Source organism: Dermacentor albipictus, chromosome 5, assembly GCF_038994185.2.
Source record: "Dermacentor albipictus isolate Rhodes 1998 colony chromosome 5, USDA_Dalb.pri_finalv2, whole genome shotgun sequence".
In the NCBI taxonomy this organism is placed as follows: domain Eukaryota; kingdom Metazoa; phylum Arthropoda; class Arachnida; order Ixodida; family Ixodidae; genus Dermacentor; species Dermacentor albipictus.
The window spans coordinates 49,931,283-49,946,608 of NC_091825.1; the positions used below are offsets into that span (position 1 = coordinate 49,931,283).

At 46.2% G+C, this 15,326-nt stretch overlaps 2 protein-coding genes and 1 long non-coding RNA gene across 3 annotated transcripts in view; 2 read left to right on the forward strand and 1 right to left on the reverse strand.

Annotated features, from left to right (window-relative positions):
- LOC135899170 (uncharacterized) overlaps positions 1–15,326 on the forward strand; it is a 68,819-nt gene that overhangs the window by 43,306 nt on the left and 10,187 nt on the right. The gene's annotated exons all lie outside the window — the stretch shown is intronic.
- The window catches only part of LOC135899220 (F-box DNA helicase 1-like), a 170,647-nt gene that overhangs the window by 6,182 nt on the left and 149,139 nt on the right, over positions 1–15,326 (reverse strand). Inside the window, exon 17 of the mRNA XM_065428484.1 lies at positions 6,876–6,992. Within this exon, the coding sequence (XP_065284556.1) occupies positions 6,876–6,992 (117 nt within the window). The remainder of the gene's footprint in view (positions 1–6,875; positions 6,993–15,326) is intronic.
- LOC139060044 (uncharacterized) lies at positions 7,203–15,017 on the forward strand. The gene is made up of 6 exons (XM_070538790.1): positions 7,203–7,266; positions 9,326–9,462; positions 9,730–9,844; positions 10,004–10,274; positions 10,739–11,102; positions 14,117–15,017. The coding sequence occupies exons 1-6, from the start codon at positions 7,203–7,205 to the stop codon at positions 14,366–14,368; spliced, it is 1,203 nt and encodes a 400-aa protein (XP_070394891.1). The 3' UTR covers positions 14,369–15,017.

A 15,326-nucleotide genomic window follows, 5' to 3' on the forward strand; every position in this document is an offset into this window, starting at 1 on the left:
GCTCTTGAGTGCGGCTCTGATGCCAAGTAAGACGAGGGGTAAATGTAGGACCCACTTCTCCGGTGATTCATGTGCCATAAGGGAGGCCTTGAGATGCCGGTGAAAACGTTCAACTAGTCCGTTGGACTGCGGGTGGTAAGCAGTTGTGCGAAAACGTGTCGTTCCGAGTAGTTTGAGTAGCTCGTTGAAGAGCGCTGAGTCAAACTGTCGACCGCGATCTGTGATTATTGTGGATGGGCAGCCGAACCTTGCTATCCACGTAGACACGAACGCTGCTGCAACAGTGGGCGCTGAGATATCAGATATAGGTGTAGCTTCTGGCCACCGTGTGTAACGGTCGATGCATGTCAGTATGTAGCAGTATCCTTTCGAAGGTGGAAGAGGGCCGACGAGGTCCAGGTGTACGGTGTCAAAACGAGCATCCGGTGGAAGAAAAGACTTGGCAGGCGGAATGGGGTGACGCTGGATCTTCGAACGTTGACACGACAAACAGCATCGAACCCAATCGCGAACTTGCGCGTTTAGCCGAGGCCAAACGAAACGACTGGAAAGAAGCTTCTGTGTCGCGCGTATGCCAGGGTGCGACAGGTTGTGCACGGTTTCGAATAGGCGTCTGCGAAGGGATGCCGGAATGTATGGTCTGGGTGTGTCGTTAGAAGTGTCGCAGACGATGGACGTACCATCTGGGGTCACAACGACGTCTTCCAATGTCAGGGACGTTGGCGAATTCCGGAGTGTACGAAGTTCAGTGTCGTCACGCTGTTGACTGGCGAGTAAGTCGGCCTCGATGATGAAAGGTTCCGATGTCAACGTGGAAACGACATTGACACGACTCAGAACGTCAGCTGGAATGTTGTCGGTGCCCTTGATGTGGCGGAACGTTGTTGTAAACTCGGAGATGTAGGAAAGCTGTCGAATCTCGCGGGGCGAGTAACAGGACGCCGAACGATTCATTGCGTGCACAAGGGGCTTGTGGTCAGTCAAGACAGTGAATGCACGGCCTTCGAGGAAATGGCGAAAATGCTTAATAGCCAGGTAAACAGCGAGTAATTCACGGCCGAAAACGCTGTAGCGGGACTGCGCAGGCTTCAGTTTCTTGGAGAAAAAAGCGAGTGGATGCCACTCATTGTCGATGAATTGCTGCAGAACGGCACCAACGGCGGTATTTGAAGCGTCGGTCATGATGGCAGTGGGTGCGTCTGGCTTTGGGTGTCTAAGCAGCGTGGCGTCGGCGAGGGCAGACTTGACTTTTGCGAAAGCGTCTGCGGCCTCTTCAGTCCACTGAAGCACTTGTTTGCGCTTGTTTACCAGGAGAGCGTCTAGCGGAGCCATAAGTCGTGCGCACTCGGGAATGAATCGGCGGTAGAAATTGACAAATCCGAGAAATTGGCGAAGCTTGGTGAGTGTGGTCGGTCGGGGAAAGTTTTCGATGACGCGAATCTTGGACGGCAGAGGTCGAATGCCGTTAGCGTCGACGATATGACCGAGGAACTCGAGTTCGGTTTGACCGAATTCACTCTTGGCGGCGTTGATGACAATTCCTTTACTGGCAAGGCGTGAAAACAACAACCGCAAGTGGTGAAGATGTTCTTCGGCCGAAGAGCTTGCCACGAGGAGGTCGTCAATGTATGCAAAAACGAAAGGCAGACCTCGGGTGACGGAATCGATGAAACGCTGAAAGGATTGGCCCGCGTTCCGTAAACCGAAAGGCATGCGGAGAAATTCGAAAAGACCGAAGGGCGTGGTGATGGCGGTCTTGGGAATGTCTTCTTCAGCGACCGGTAGTTGATGGTAGGCGCGAACGAGATCGATCTTAGAAAAGATCGTCGCACCGTGCAACGCTACCGTGAAGTCCTGAACGTTCGGTAGAGGGTAGCGATCAGGAACTGTGACGTTGTTTAGTGCCCGGTAATCGCCGCAGGGGCGCCAGTCACCCGTCTTCTTAGGCACCATGTGAAGTGGTGATGCCCAGTTACTGGAAGAAGGGCGGATGATGCCAAGTTGCAGCATGTGTTCGAACTCCGCGCGAGCGATCTTGAGTTTCTCCGGGGACAAACGCCGGGGTCGGAAGTAGACCGGTGGGCCGGAGGTGACGATGTGATGGCACACGTCATGTTGTACCGGTTGCGTCCAGTCCGGCAGGCGTGTCAAAGTGGGAAACTCGCGTAGGAGCGCGGCGAAAGGTTCCTCCAACATGGCAGAAATAGGCGCTATGGGCGAAGTGCCTGATGATGGGACGCCGGAAACGGATAGCTGGGTTACGGAGTCGATGAGACGGCGTCGTTGGATGTCGACAAGGAGTCCGTAGTTATGCAAGAAGTCTGCTCCAATGACTGCATGACGGACGTCTGCAACCAGGAAAATCCAGCGGAACGCTCGTCGAAGGCCAAGGTTTAGCATGACGGAGCGTGACGAGAAAACTGGAATCCTGGTGCCGTTGACGGCTTGCAAAAACGACACAGGAGTCGCTTTTCGGTCGGAGCGCTGGGCGGGTAGAATGCTGACGTCAGCACCTGTGTCGACCAAGAATCGTTGTCCCGTAACTCTGTCCGTCACGTAGAAAAGGCGACTTGTGTGCTGGGCCGGACCACTCGTCGCCGTTAGAGGTCGGCCGGCCTGTTTCCCTGCCAAGTGCAGGGACGCCGACAGTGACGAGCGTCGTTTCCAAAACGGCGGTGGTAGTAGCAAACGCCAGGCGTTGTAGTTGAGGCTTCATTGCGAGTGCCCGTGCGTCTTGATCTGCTGGAACTACGGCTGCGTGGGCGACGAGACGCGCGGCGATGTTCCGCTCCACAGATGATGCGTTCCAGGCGCTCACACAAGGAGTCGAGCGGAGATTGCACTGCAGAAGAGCAGGGAAGAGTTTGCAGAGCGGTTGTATTGTCACCCGGAGACGGTGACGTGGCTGCGATGGTTGGGGTGGCTACTTCCATGACTTTGTCGGCCAAAGCGGCAAGTCCGGTAAGGTCCATGGTAGAGGCTGTCGCCAGGACCATCTGCACGTTAGCCGGGAGTCGTTGCAAAAACAGTTCGCGCAACAGCGTGTCGTCGATGGATCTCGCGTTGTTTCCGAGCAGCTGGCTCATTCGGCGAAGAAGTTGACTAGGGCGTCGGTCGCCGAGTTCTTCAGCGGACAGAAGCTGCTGGATGCGAGAACGCTGTGAAGCTGCTGTGCGCTGTAGCAGTGCTGCCTTGAGATCGTCATAGGCGGCGGCAGACAATGGGGAGTTCAACAAATCTGCTACCTCGTCAATGGCGGCGGGCGAGAGCGCTGCGACGGCGTAATGGAACTTCGAGGCTTGAGAGCGGATACCAGCGACTTGAAATTGCGCTTCGGCCTGAAGAAACCACGCCGAAGGATGCTGGTCCCAGTACTGTGGGAGGCGAACAGCGATGGCGGAACAGGAGGGCTCACCACGTTCCTCGGAAGGGTTCTGGCCTTGAGCTCTCGTAGCGTTGGTCTGGTCCATGGTCGTCTCTACCACAGGAGCGTATGGCAATATCACGTCCGGGGTCACCAAACTGTGGCGACGAGCGACCACGTAGACCGTCAAAGTATCGGGCTCTCGCAGGAGAGGAAAAACCAACACTCCGTCGCTTAGCGTAGCATTCTTTTTAATGATCTTCGGAACGCTAGCCCGCGCCGGAACGCGCCAGCCGCTCGAGCCTCGTGTAGACGCGAGCGTCTGCGTCAACTCTCGTGCGACGCCGATGCTGCTGCCGCTACAGAGTCATCATGAGGACATTTTGGCCCTGCCCCCCCCCCCCTTTTTTTTAGATAAAGTCCTGCAAAAAAAAAAAATATGTTTCAAGTGTGTTGTGGTCAATCACAACAACGCAAGATGTCGCAACTAATGCCGTTGCTTTTGGCTATATCTCAGTGTTCCTGTATATAACAACACTGTTACACAGTGCAACAATGTGTAGGAGAACAGAGAATTTCCATTGAACTATTTCGTCACTGCGTATATAGAAATATATCAATTTGATTGATAGCTTTTTGACTCTTTCTTAAACACTTCCATAGGGAATTCTTCTACTAGCAACATCACGCACCGTCTGACATGATGACTGAACTTTAACAATTTGTCAGATTTGACAATTTTTGGCAGACTGGAGAGTCTGGGAAAACAAAACTTAAACTAGAAGTATTGTCGAAGATAGCCTCCAGTGCTCCTAGCACTTAAAAAAATGAAGTAAAATTTGTACTTTGGTCAACTCGGCAACATAATTTTTATATGACAGCAGCAGTGAAGAAACAGAAGCTTCTCCTGGACTGTCAATTTTCTGATCCGCAGTATTGGCGGTTTTAATAATGCTTCAGACAACGGTAGATGCTCATAAGTGGATGTTATTTAGATAATTGTGTTAACTAACTTTAACTAATTAACTTTATTTTCCCCACTATGGGTTGCTTTTATCCATCAGCGCTTTTACAGTGCATGTACAGATTATTACGAGCAACGCTTCCCGTCATTTGGGGTTTTCACCTACACAACACGCAATCAATTTCACACAGATCTTCAGTCGAAGCTTGACTAACTGCCTACTCTTTTATATTACGAACAGCACCTATGCAACTGCCCTTATTCCTTACTGTACAATATAGTGCAACACTCCACATTACTGTACAGCAGTGTACAGGAACTGAACAAAGCACGTGGAGGTTCCAGCACCAGCTGGTGCTGGAGACACTAGACCACCTTGCTTGCACAGAAAAGCTGATTGAATGAAATAATCAAGTGTGAGGAGGCTTCTGCATGTTCCCTGACCTGACAACCATTGCTTCGCGATCCTAAAGAATGCACTAAACAACAAACTACACAACAAACGTGAGTGCCCATTGTTTCCGATCTCGATTTTCTATTCATGGTGCCAAGTAATATACAGCAGAAGGGATAGCAAAACACATCTCAAATTTCAAAGTATCATCTTCCACAGGCATAGAGAACATAAATTACACGATATTAAAAAATACCTTGTCCATCTCTAGCTGAATCCTATACACCATTTTCACACAGTCATTATCATTAGGACAGCTCCTGAATGACTGGAAGGTTGGCAAAATAGCTCCCATGTTCAAAAGTGGTAACGAGAATTCCTACTTAACTAACTTGCATCTCTTGCAGATCACTTGAACATTAACAGTATCTAATATTTTAACCACCTCGATTCTAACAGCTTCTCTAGTAATCAGCATAAACTCATTTTCATGCGACACACAGCTATTTGCATTCACATCCGACCTGCATTTTAACATGGATAATAACCTTCAAACTGATTGTATCCCCCTCCACTACTTAAAAGCATTTTATCTTGTTGCTCACTCTCGGCTTATTTCAAAATTATCTCCTCTTGGACTTGACTCACAAATGCTATCTTGGCTTCAAAATTTTTTTACATTTTGTAGGCAGTTAACAGCAGTAAATTCTTGTTCTCTTTCTGATGAGACTTCTGGCATGCCACAAGGTAGTATTTTGGGTCCCCTGCTTTTTCTAATTTACGTTAATGACTTACTCTTTAGCATTTCCTCCTGCATGTGACTATTTACTGATGATCACACTATATATATGGAGCTATTAAGTCATGATGACTACATCTGCCTTCAAAATAATCTTAACCTAATTTATACCTGGTGTTGTAATTGGCTAATGACCCTCAACTCGTCAAAGTGCAAAAAAGTCTCATTTTCTCGTAAATAGACAAATTCTCACTCTTCCTACTCAGTAAACAACTCTCCAGTGGCTTGGACACAGTCACAATAAGTACTTGGGCTTAAATCTCACGTCTAATCTTTCATGAAAAACCCATATCATCAGCATATGCGCTAAGGCAACCCTAACACTAGGTTATTTACGTCAAAACCTAAGTCACTCACCTAATAGCACACACAAATGAGCTTATGTAACCTTCATTCGTCCAGAGCTTGAATTCACCTCGTCAATCTGGTCATCTCATCAAGATTACTTAATTTCAATGTTAGAAGCAGTACAAAACAGATCTGCCAGGTTCATTCTATCCGACTACGACCAGCATTCCAGTGTCACTCGCATTAAAGTAGACTTATCCATTCAAACATTATGTACCCACAGAATAATCGCTCTGTTATGTCTGATACACAAATACATTCACGGCACAACACAACAGAAACTGCCCCTTGCAACCTAACTGCGTACTTCTAAGGTGTCTTTATATTCATCTCAGCCTCACGTGAATATTTGGCAGAACCAAAGCTTTTAATTCCTCCCCACTGCCACAAGCCATAGCAGCCTGGAATGATCTTCCTGACAACCGTGTTTCCATCACTAAACATGAAACATTCTGCGAGAATTCGTACTCTTACTTGTAAAGTTGTGTGTTCAGTATTATACAGAATTTTTATAGTCATTAATAATGTTCCTTTGTTCCTGTTTATATTTTACATAATTTTCTTGTACTTCCTCCTCCATCCCTCAATGTTCCACTAGGAACCTGTGGTGCATATAGAAATAAAGGAATGAGATTGTGACACAGCACGACAGTGAAGGCCGATCTGATCATGATGACAGTGGCATAAAGAGAGCACCACTGTTCCAAAGTTGCAGACCCAATGTGTGAGGACAAAAACTTCCTCTTTATATTACTCCTGCTTCTTCTGTGGGGGAAACACAATGAGGGTAAATACTACAAAGATGGTATGCTTCACAGAGGCCACACTACCTGGATTCCTTAACATCTACTGCTGTAACAGTATTGCTAGGTCACCTTATTAAGCAGAATCAAAAGTGGCACGCTGCTGCAGCTCAGTCTCCTTCGTGCAGCCTCCACACTGCCAATAAAGGCTACCGCACATATTACATGGGTAGCCAAAGATGAGCGTGCAAATGTGGACTTGCCTCGAGTCCGTGCTACATGATCTGGCTGGCCGATGTCTCCCGTGTAGAAGTCGTCGGCCATGAATACCGTGTCGAACTCGAGCCCCTTGGCCTTGTGCGCCGTCGAGAAGACCACATCTGCAATTGCAGCACAGCTCAGACCACTTGCAACGTGACCACTTTAGTGCAGGACCGGATATAATGGGGTATTTTCTGACTCCCATTTATCCTGCCCTAGAACGCATATATGCATACCACTTACAGTGCAGCTACGCAATACGAAATACCAGTTATAATGCGGTTATTGGAAAACTCTGCAGACAAGCAAGGTAGCGCGCGTGCTTCTCAATGAGGTGCGCCTGCCGAAGGGAGAGCGACAAGGGCGATGTGGAAGAGGAGAAGGAGACACGGAGTGAGCGAACGAACAAGAAACGGATGGAAGAAAACAAGGAACATGTGGTGGCAGCGTGCTGAGTTAGTAGACATGCAGGGGTTGCCTGACTGAGAGAAGCCTTTTGCACCGGCCACTTATGGCATGCAATACAATCGTGTGTGCATTGTCACTCTTTGGCTTCGGGTGCGGAAAGTAAATGCAGTCACCAACTGATTCTTTCGGACACGGATGGCGTCACAAAAATGTCGGAATTACCGGACAGGCTGGAAAAATGAATTTCAATGGTAAAACCAATTTGTTGTTTTTTACTTCTACAGCACCATGGAAAAATCAGTAGAGGCTGCTAGCGTCTCTCGCGTTCACTCGCCACGAGGTGCAGATACCGGGAGTGTGACCTTGACTCTTGGACGCTGTGAATTTAAACTTTGTCCCCCGAATTGATCAGAATTGATCAGTCTGGAATGTTGTCCATAAGAGAGCTTTCACCATTCCTACTGGTACGCACACATACAAACTGATAGCCTGTGAACCCTGCTTCACGCACACTGCCACCAGTTGAGCCTGTCTGCGTTGTCCCGCAGCAGATTTCCATGCATTTGTCTATGGGTACGAACATACATCAAGGGCAAGCTTCCTACGACGGCGTGGTGCCCATCAACCCCACCAGTTAGGCCTAACCAGCACCGTCTCGTTGTAAGCTGGCACCAAAAGTAGCAGTTTCGTTAGTGTGTACAAGAAGTACTGATTGTGGCAACTGCACCTTGCTGTTTGACGCGCTTCGCGGCAACCGTAGTTGCAGTGCTGGAGTCGCCCAGTACTGAAGACGCACTGCACCACATGTGGGAACTGTTATGTGCTTTGGTGGCGTCTGCAACTCTTTCTGATGCACCTTTCTTTATGACGGCCTGTCATTCATCTCTAGTGTACACTTTCGTAAGCTATAATGAAGGAAATGTCAAAGCACTTAATGCCTATAATACAAATGCCGGGGATAGAGATAGGAAATCCTATTTTTCACTCGAAGTTAGGGCGATTAGTGGAAGTTATGAAAAATATAGAAAAAATACCGTGTGCTCAGTACAATGGACAATCATATTCTTGCGATAATTATCCATCCCATCTGAAGTTAGCTACACCTCAAATAGCTGCTGTGCTGACAATCTTGTCAAAAAAATTCTGAAGGCACCATCTATGAAGGGTGTGGTATTTATACATACAAGGCGCTGATTAAAAATGACTTGTTTTCGGAGTTATGTTCTTAAAATATCTTAGAAGGCAGATAAAGGAGAGCAGTGCTGTGCAAAAAGGACAACCCTGTTTACGCATAACAATAATTCATAAAAGAAAATGTATCATTAGCAGGCACCTGCTTGCTTCCGATGAAACTGTACTGAAAACAATCGCAAATACAGAAAATTAAAGGGACACTAAAGGTTACCAAAAAGTCAAGTTAAAGTGGTAGAGCAATGTTCTAGAACGTCTAAGGCGTCAATATAATCGCGAACAGAGCTTTAGTAACCGAGAAATTGAGGTAAATGCATGACACGATTTGAGACCCCCCAGCGACATTCCGGTACTAAACTGATGACGTAGGATTTCCCCGTAATTTATGTTACTAATACTCAACTACTTGTATTAAAAATATCATTTCATTCGATTATAAGACGGAAGAAAATGCTACTTGTCTACGTCTACTCGATTCTAACAAAAAATAAGATTTTGACGTTACCCTGTATGGGTGGTCGAAAGGTTTCGTTTTCGCTCGACTCTGCGCCGCGCACGCTTTGGAGTTTCAGTAGTTTCGGTATCGCGTCGTGCTGTGCGGGTTCTGCTGGCTCGTGAAACTTTCATTTGGAACAAGCAGCGAGAATGCCACGTCCATGTGATGTCGTGGGATGCCCGAACGGTCCGCGGAACTTGGCCAAGGGCAAGGGCAACGGCGAATCCAACGTTACCTATCACCGTGTGCCAACGAGTGAACCTCTCCGTTCGAAGTGGTTAAGTGCCGTACCTCTGCTACAACTCCTTGGCAAAGAGCCGAAAAATCGCGTAGTGTGCTCGCTGCACTTTCTTCCAGAGGATTACGAGTTGAACGCCGACTTACTGAAGTCGTCTGGAGTGCCTATCAAAGCAATACTTTCCCGTAGCGCTGTTCCGTCGGTCTTGCCTGCATTCTCCGAAGCGCAAGAACAACTGCAGGACGAAGACGGGGCGGTGAGTGCGGCATTTTGTTTCCACGAATGAAAAGCTACAAATGTGCGAATATGTACAGCCATGACATAAAGTTGCTTGTATTTTCAGGCTGAACGTAGCGAATCACAAGCCAGCGCTTCGATCGACAGTCGACACCTCCTACAAAAGCGACGTACAGGTACGCAAAACGCGCGAAAACTGGCCATTACTGGCGCTCTCGCTCGATGACTGCAATGACAGAAATCACTGCACAAACTTGTTGCACCTGACGTGTTCGTTATTTTCTAGGCGACTCGTGACGCGGGGACAGATGCAAGCCTCTCGTCGAGCCCTGCCGAACAAAGTTGCAGTAGCGTTGGAAATACGAAATCCGTACAAGTTCGTCTGCCCGGCAACAGCATTGGTGAGTTTGCTTCTGGTAATGTTGGCATCAGCACTTACATTCAAGGAATGTTCATTTTGATCACAGGTAGTCTCATTTCCATTTACAGTAATAGTTAAAGCAATTCTCACCTACAATGGTCAGTTGAATAGCTTTTTTCCAACGTGACTTTTATTGCAGGAGTTCAAGTTAACACAACAATGAAGGAAACAAAGGAAAAGGGAACGCAGGTTTGCAGGCGAAGGAAGCCCGTGACGTCAACACCTGTGAAGAGGCGTTATAGTGCTCGAAGAGCTGATGGAGCCAAGCGACGGCGACAAACATCTAGACAGGAGGCCAGCTTTCTCACCTCACCTGATGCATCACCGGTAGCTTGCAAAGCTGACAGGCATGACACGACATATGAGCCAGACAACTCGACTTGTACCTTGGATGCAACATTAGCTGATGAGTGAGTGGGACTTATATTTTACTACATAGGAACCCATGCTCAATAATAGTGACATGCAATGATAAAGAGATGAAGTAGCAACTCCCGACACTAATTCCGTTTCTTAGAACCATTCCCCTTTGCAAAAAAGAGCTCAAATGCCATAAGTCTTGGAGCTTGACATTGGACAGTGTTTTTTGCAACTTTAATCAACACAAATTAGAGAGCAATGTTCAAGATTACCGTTAGAATTTATAAGGAAAAAAACCCTCACAATCAGGATGAAACTTTCACAAAATTATTTCTAGCGCTTTCTATTATGAGTGTCATCACAAGAAGTGTTTCCTGGAGTAATTGGTGCAGCATAATTTATGGAACAGTACCTCCCAGATATAGTGAGGCAATTTAATAATCATGGTGTAAACAGTGTGTATTGTCAAATGCATATATTTGTGAAACCTGACAGTGAGCACTTCCTTTTCCAGAAGCGACGAAGATGCGCATGCAAACCGGAAGGACTACTTCCTTGTCCACAGCACCTGCCTGGTCACCCTTCTGAGTCAGTGCCGCACTTGTTTATCAGCTTCGTGCACAGTGAAGCTGTTTTACACTGGCACACGCATTACAGCAGAAACTGAATGTCCACACGCACATGTGCATACGTGGTCCAGCCAGCCACTTGTTGGAACCAAGCCGAGGGGCAACATCGACCTGGCAACGGCTCTGCTTTTTTCCGGCTCAAGTCCTACTAGTGCTCTCAGGATGATGCGGCTGATGGGTGTGCAAGTCATGAGCGACCAGGCTTTCTTCAATTACCAGAAGGCATACCTTCTTCCTTCAGTCACCACGGTAAATGCACAACTTCCACTTTTCATAATGCCAACCTGCAGTACCTCTGGCACCATTCAAATATGCTCAAAAGGCACTTTATTTCGAACCTGAGTATTAGTTCTAAGCTTACTTTCACCAAGAGAGAGAGAGAGAAATTTATTTACAGAAAGGCAGAGAGGTCGGCCTGAGCTATAACTTGCTCTGGCCTGCTACTCTACACTGGGGAGAAGGGACGGGGAGGAAAAGGGCTGATGAGTGATGATGGTATAAGGAAGAGATGCGTATAGACAAATTCACAGAGTTGTGGCATCTCTAAAGCCTTGCCTCCAGCTCAGTGGCTTGGAGAAAAGCTATAGCGGCACTTGTTACCAGGGCTGCGCTGTTTGCATTAGGCCAAGGACCTAGAAGAAACTCGTCTGATAGCGGTCTCTTATGGATCGCTGCAATGGAAGAGACCATTTGCTGTCGCTGTTGCGTGTACGCAGGACACACGCAAAATGTATGTTCAAGTGTTTCTCGGGCCGCGCAGTATTCAGTTTGGGCTAGTATCACTGGCACCTATCGTATGTCTATAACAGTTGGTGAATGCGACACCATGGCGAATCCGGTGCACCGTGCTTGTGTGGCTTTTTTTGAACTTGTGAGGCATACGAAATTTCATTTCTTGGTCCCATCTGTGTAACCGCTTGTGTCGTCGATCTGGTTGGGTCCAGTGTTCCAACGTACGGTTGCGTATTACTTTCACCAATGTGAACACACATTATTATGATGTTGTGCAGTTCATTGCATCAGTAATGAAAGAACAGTAAATTGGATTGCCATTTTCATTTTATTCAGAACCTCTATATCGCTGATATTACAGCTTTTACAGACTTTGGCATTCCACGCCAAGGGAACCAACATCAATTTTTTCCTTTCTTCTATTGCTGCCAGGAATGTAACTGAAAAAAATTGTAAGTGTTGGTTGTTGCAGGAAAGCATTTCCTTCAGCCAAAGGATATATTTTTTTCATAAGGCTATTCGGTGAAAACTGGTCCTGGTAGTACTGTGTAAGCTAATGTAATGCATTGGTGGCTCAGATGAGTATGGCTGAAGAATGTAACTTCGTAACGTCAGAAATTCAGCAAATTTGTCCTGCATAATTGAAAATGTAACTGCACTACTTGGGACAAGAACAAAAATCAATGAGTAGGCGAGGACAGGCACTGCTTTTCTGATGGGTCTCTGTATTTACATGTGCTACACATGTACATGCCGTATGCTAGGAACAAAGAATTGAAGTGCAGCATACATAGAACACCAATGAAAACATGACAAGCTTATGTTTCTGGCTGTTAGGCAGAAAGGGTAACTTGCAAGTATGACAAGGTATTACTAACACCCTACATGCATCTTGTTTCCTGCCTTAAAAAAATATCGAACAGCATGTAGGAGTGCAAATAGTTACCTTCCATCCCACATAAACACTATATTTCCAATGCAACACAAAAGAAAATGCAAATGTGTTGCCAGGCAGCAGATGCATTATGTTTAAATGACTCCCTGCATGAGCACAATAACAATGTGCACAATGATGAAGTAGGCATTTTAGTGAATCGTTGTCATGCCTGTGGGGTGCAATCTTTGTTTGAAGAAGCCCAGATAGTGTGGGAAGGCACACTGTGAATGAGCAATCCACCTATCTCATTACTGCAGAAATAAATGCTGTCTTCGACGATCATGGGCATGCTGTGCAGGCAATAGCAAGTCATGTTTTCACTGGTGCTTAATTAATCTGTGCTGCACTTCATTATTCCTTTGTTTCCAGTGTACAATGCATTTACACTATCGTTTGTAATAGACCGTCTCAATGTAATGTCACAGGCTGGCCTTCTCTGCTTGTCGACTTATGGTAATGTGCAGCACAAACGATGAGGACAACAAACTGTGCAGAATGATCCCCGATATAACTACATTTAATTCCCAAAAAACGCCTGTTGGAATACAAACAAAAAGTTAGTAAACCCAGCTATTACACAAGAAGGAAATCCAGCTATTATACAAGATGAACAAAAAGACAGATGGAAACAAACCGCAAGGACAACACGGATTTAAAGATATAAATAACGTATGTGTGGACACCAGGTGCATGAAAATGTGAGAGACTAGTTGAAAATCACGTTCTCAAAAACTATGCACCTGACCAGTCCTTGTGCGACAAGGTTACTTTGGATTGTAAAACAGATATTGATGTCTGGCTGACACGCATGATTCCTCTTTTCTTTATGTTGCATGCCTCTGCCAGCTTGTGGGTCCTCTGATTTCCGTGCTGCAAAACCACATCAGCATCACTAAAAATTGGCATGTGAACTAGTCAAGGTATAGCACATACATAAAAAAGGAATCGCGTGCATCAGGCAGACATCGGTATCACATTTAGAAAGCAAGTAACCTTGCATAGTTTTTGACAAGCAATGATTTTTAACTAGTGTCACTTTTTAATGTACCTGATCATTTTTGTTGCATTTATAAGTCTGCGTTATCCTCAAGGTTTGTATCTCTTTCTACTGTCGTTATCGTCGTGTCATAGCTGGGTTCACGTATCTTCTTTTCTATTAAAACAAGCAATTTCTGTGAATAAAATGCAGTTGGAGTTCAGTGCTCGTCCTGCGCAGTTGTTTGTCCTCATCGTTCGATCTGCCCGTTACTATGAATGCAACCAACTTGCCCAATGTTCCATTCTTTCAAGCATCTATTTATGTCCTCGTCCCCAGTCACATTTTGAATCACTGTGAAGCGCACTCATTAGGACTTTCTTGCTAACTAGTTGGTTCACACTTAAAGGAAGGTTAAAACTGCATGAACAAACTAGGGGAAGCAAAGGAATACACAAGTCTGCACTCATGGTGTATTGTGTGTTCCTTCTACTTGTATTTGTTTTTTTGCGCAGTTTTAACCTTCCCATGCTCATTAACAGCATGAATTCTTTTAGCAAACCTCTCTGTCCCCTGTGCCACTTTTGTGCTTGAACTCTACTCGTGAATTCCTTACAGGTCTGGGATGAGCATCAGAAATCTTTGCTGACAGAGCTCAGCGATACCAGCCTGCAGCTTTGCGGGGATGGGCGATGTGATTCCCCTGGCTACAGCGCCAAGTTCCTCTCATACTCCTTCCTGTGCCCTAAAAAGAGAAAAATCGTACATACAGAGCAAGTTCAAGTGAAGGAGGTAAGTCAAGCAAAAAGCAGTTCAGATGCTTTCATGATAGGTCTTATTATGCAAGCAACATTTACCCCAGCCAACTAAAATATGGCATGCAACGTTGACATGCAATCCGAGCCGTTCAGTGGCTCATCGCAGTAAAGAGGTGGTCCTTCTTTCGAGATTTCTGAACTGGGTATTGCTACGATTACATTTTTCAGGCTGTATATTAATACCTGAAATACCGGGCGCTGAATAAGAAACACCAATGTATGAAAGCCTCTAACCCTACAGCTAGAAAAGAACTAGCAGAACTTTCCAAGTTAATCAACAAGCGAAAGACAGCTGACATAAGGAAGTGTAATATGGATAGAATTGAAGATGCTCTCAAGAATGGAGGAAGCCTAAAAGCAATGAAGAAGAAACTAGGAATAGGCAAGAATAAGATGTATGCATTAAGAGACAAAGCCGGCAATATCATTACTAATATGGACGAGATAGCTCAAGTGGCTGAGGAGTTCTATACAGATTTATACAGTACCAGTAGCACCCACGATGATAATGGAAGAGAGAATAGTCTAGAGTAATTCGAAATCCCACAAGTAACGCCAGAAGAAGTACAGAAAGCCTTGGGAGCTATGCAAAGGGGAAGGCAGCTGGAGAGGATCAGGTAACAGTAGATTTATTGAAGGTTGGTGGGCAGATTGTTCTACAAAAACTGGCCACCCTGTATACGCAATGCCTCATGACCTCAAGTGTACCAGAATCTTGGAAGGACGCCAACATAATCTTAATCCATAAGAAAGGGGACTCCAAGGACTCCAAAGCAGGAGGCAGCAGAAAGTTAGGTGGGCGGATGGGATTCAGAAGTTTGGAGGGACAACATGGTCACAATTAGTACATGACCGGGGTGGGCGAAGCATAGGAGAGGCCTTTGCCCTGCAGTGGGCATAGCCAGGCTGATGATGATGATATCAATACCAGCGGTGTTTTCTGTGCATTCCTGTTTTGCAGAGTGAACAAGTGCAGGCAAGTGCCCAAATGGAAAAAGAGGGTCTCGTAA

Coding starts and splice junctions, on each gene's coding strand:
- LOC139060044 (XM_070538790.1), top strand. CDS start 7,203: ATGAGGTGCGCCTGCCGAAGGGAGAGCGACAAGGGCGATGTGGAAGAG. Junction 10,275..10,738: donor GATGCAACATTAGCTGATGA/GTGAGTGGGACT, acceptor TTCCTTTTCCAG/AAGCGACGAAGATGCGCATG. Junction 11,103..14,116: donor TTCTTCCTTCAGTCACCACG/GTAAATGCACAA, acceptor AATTCCTTACAG/GTCTGGGATGAGCATCAGAA.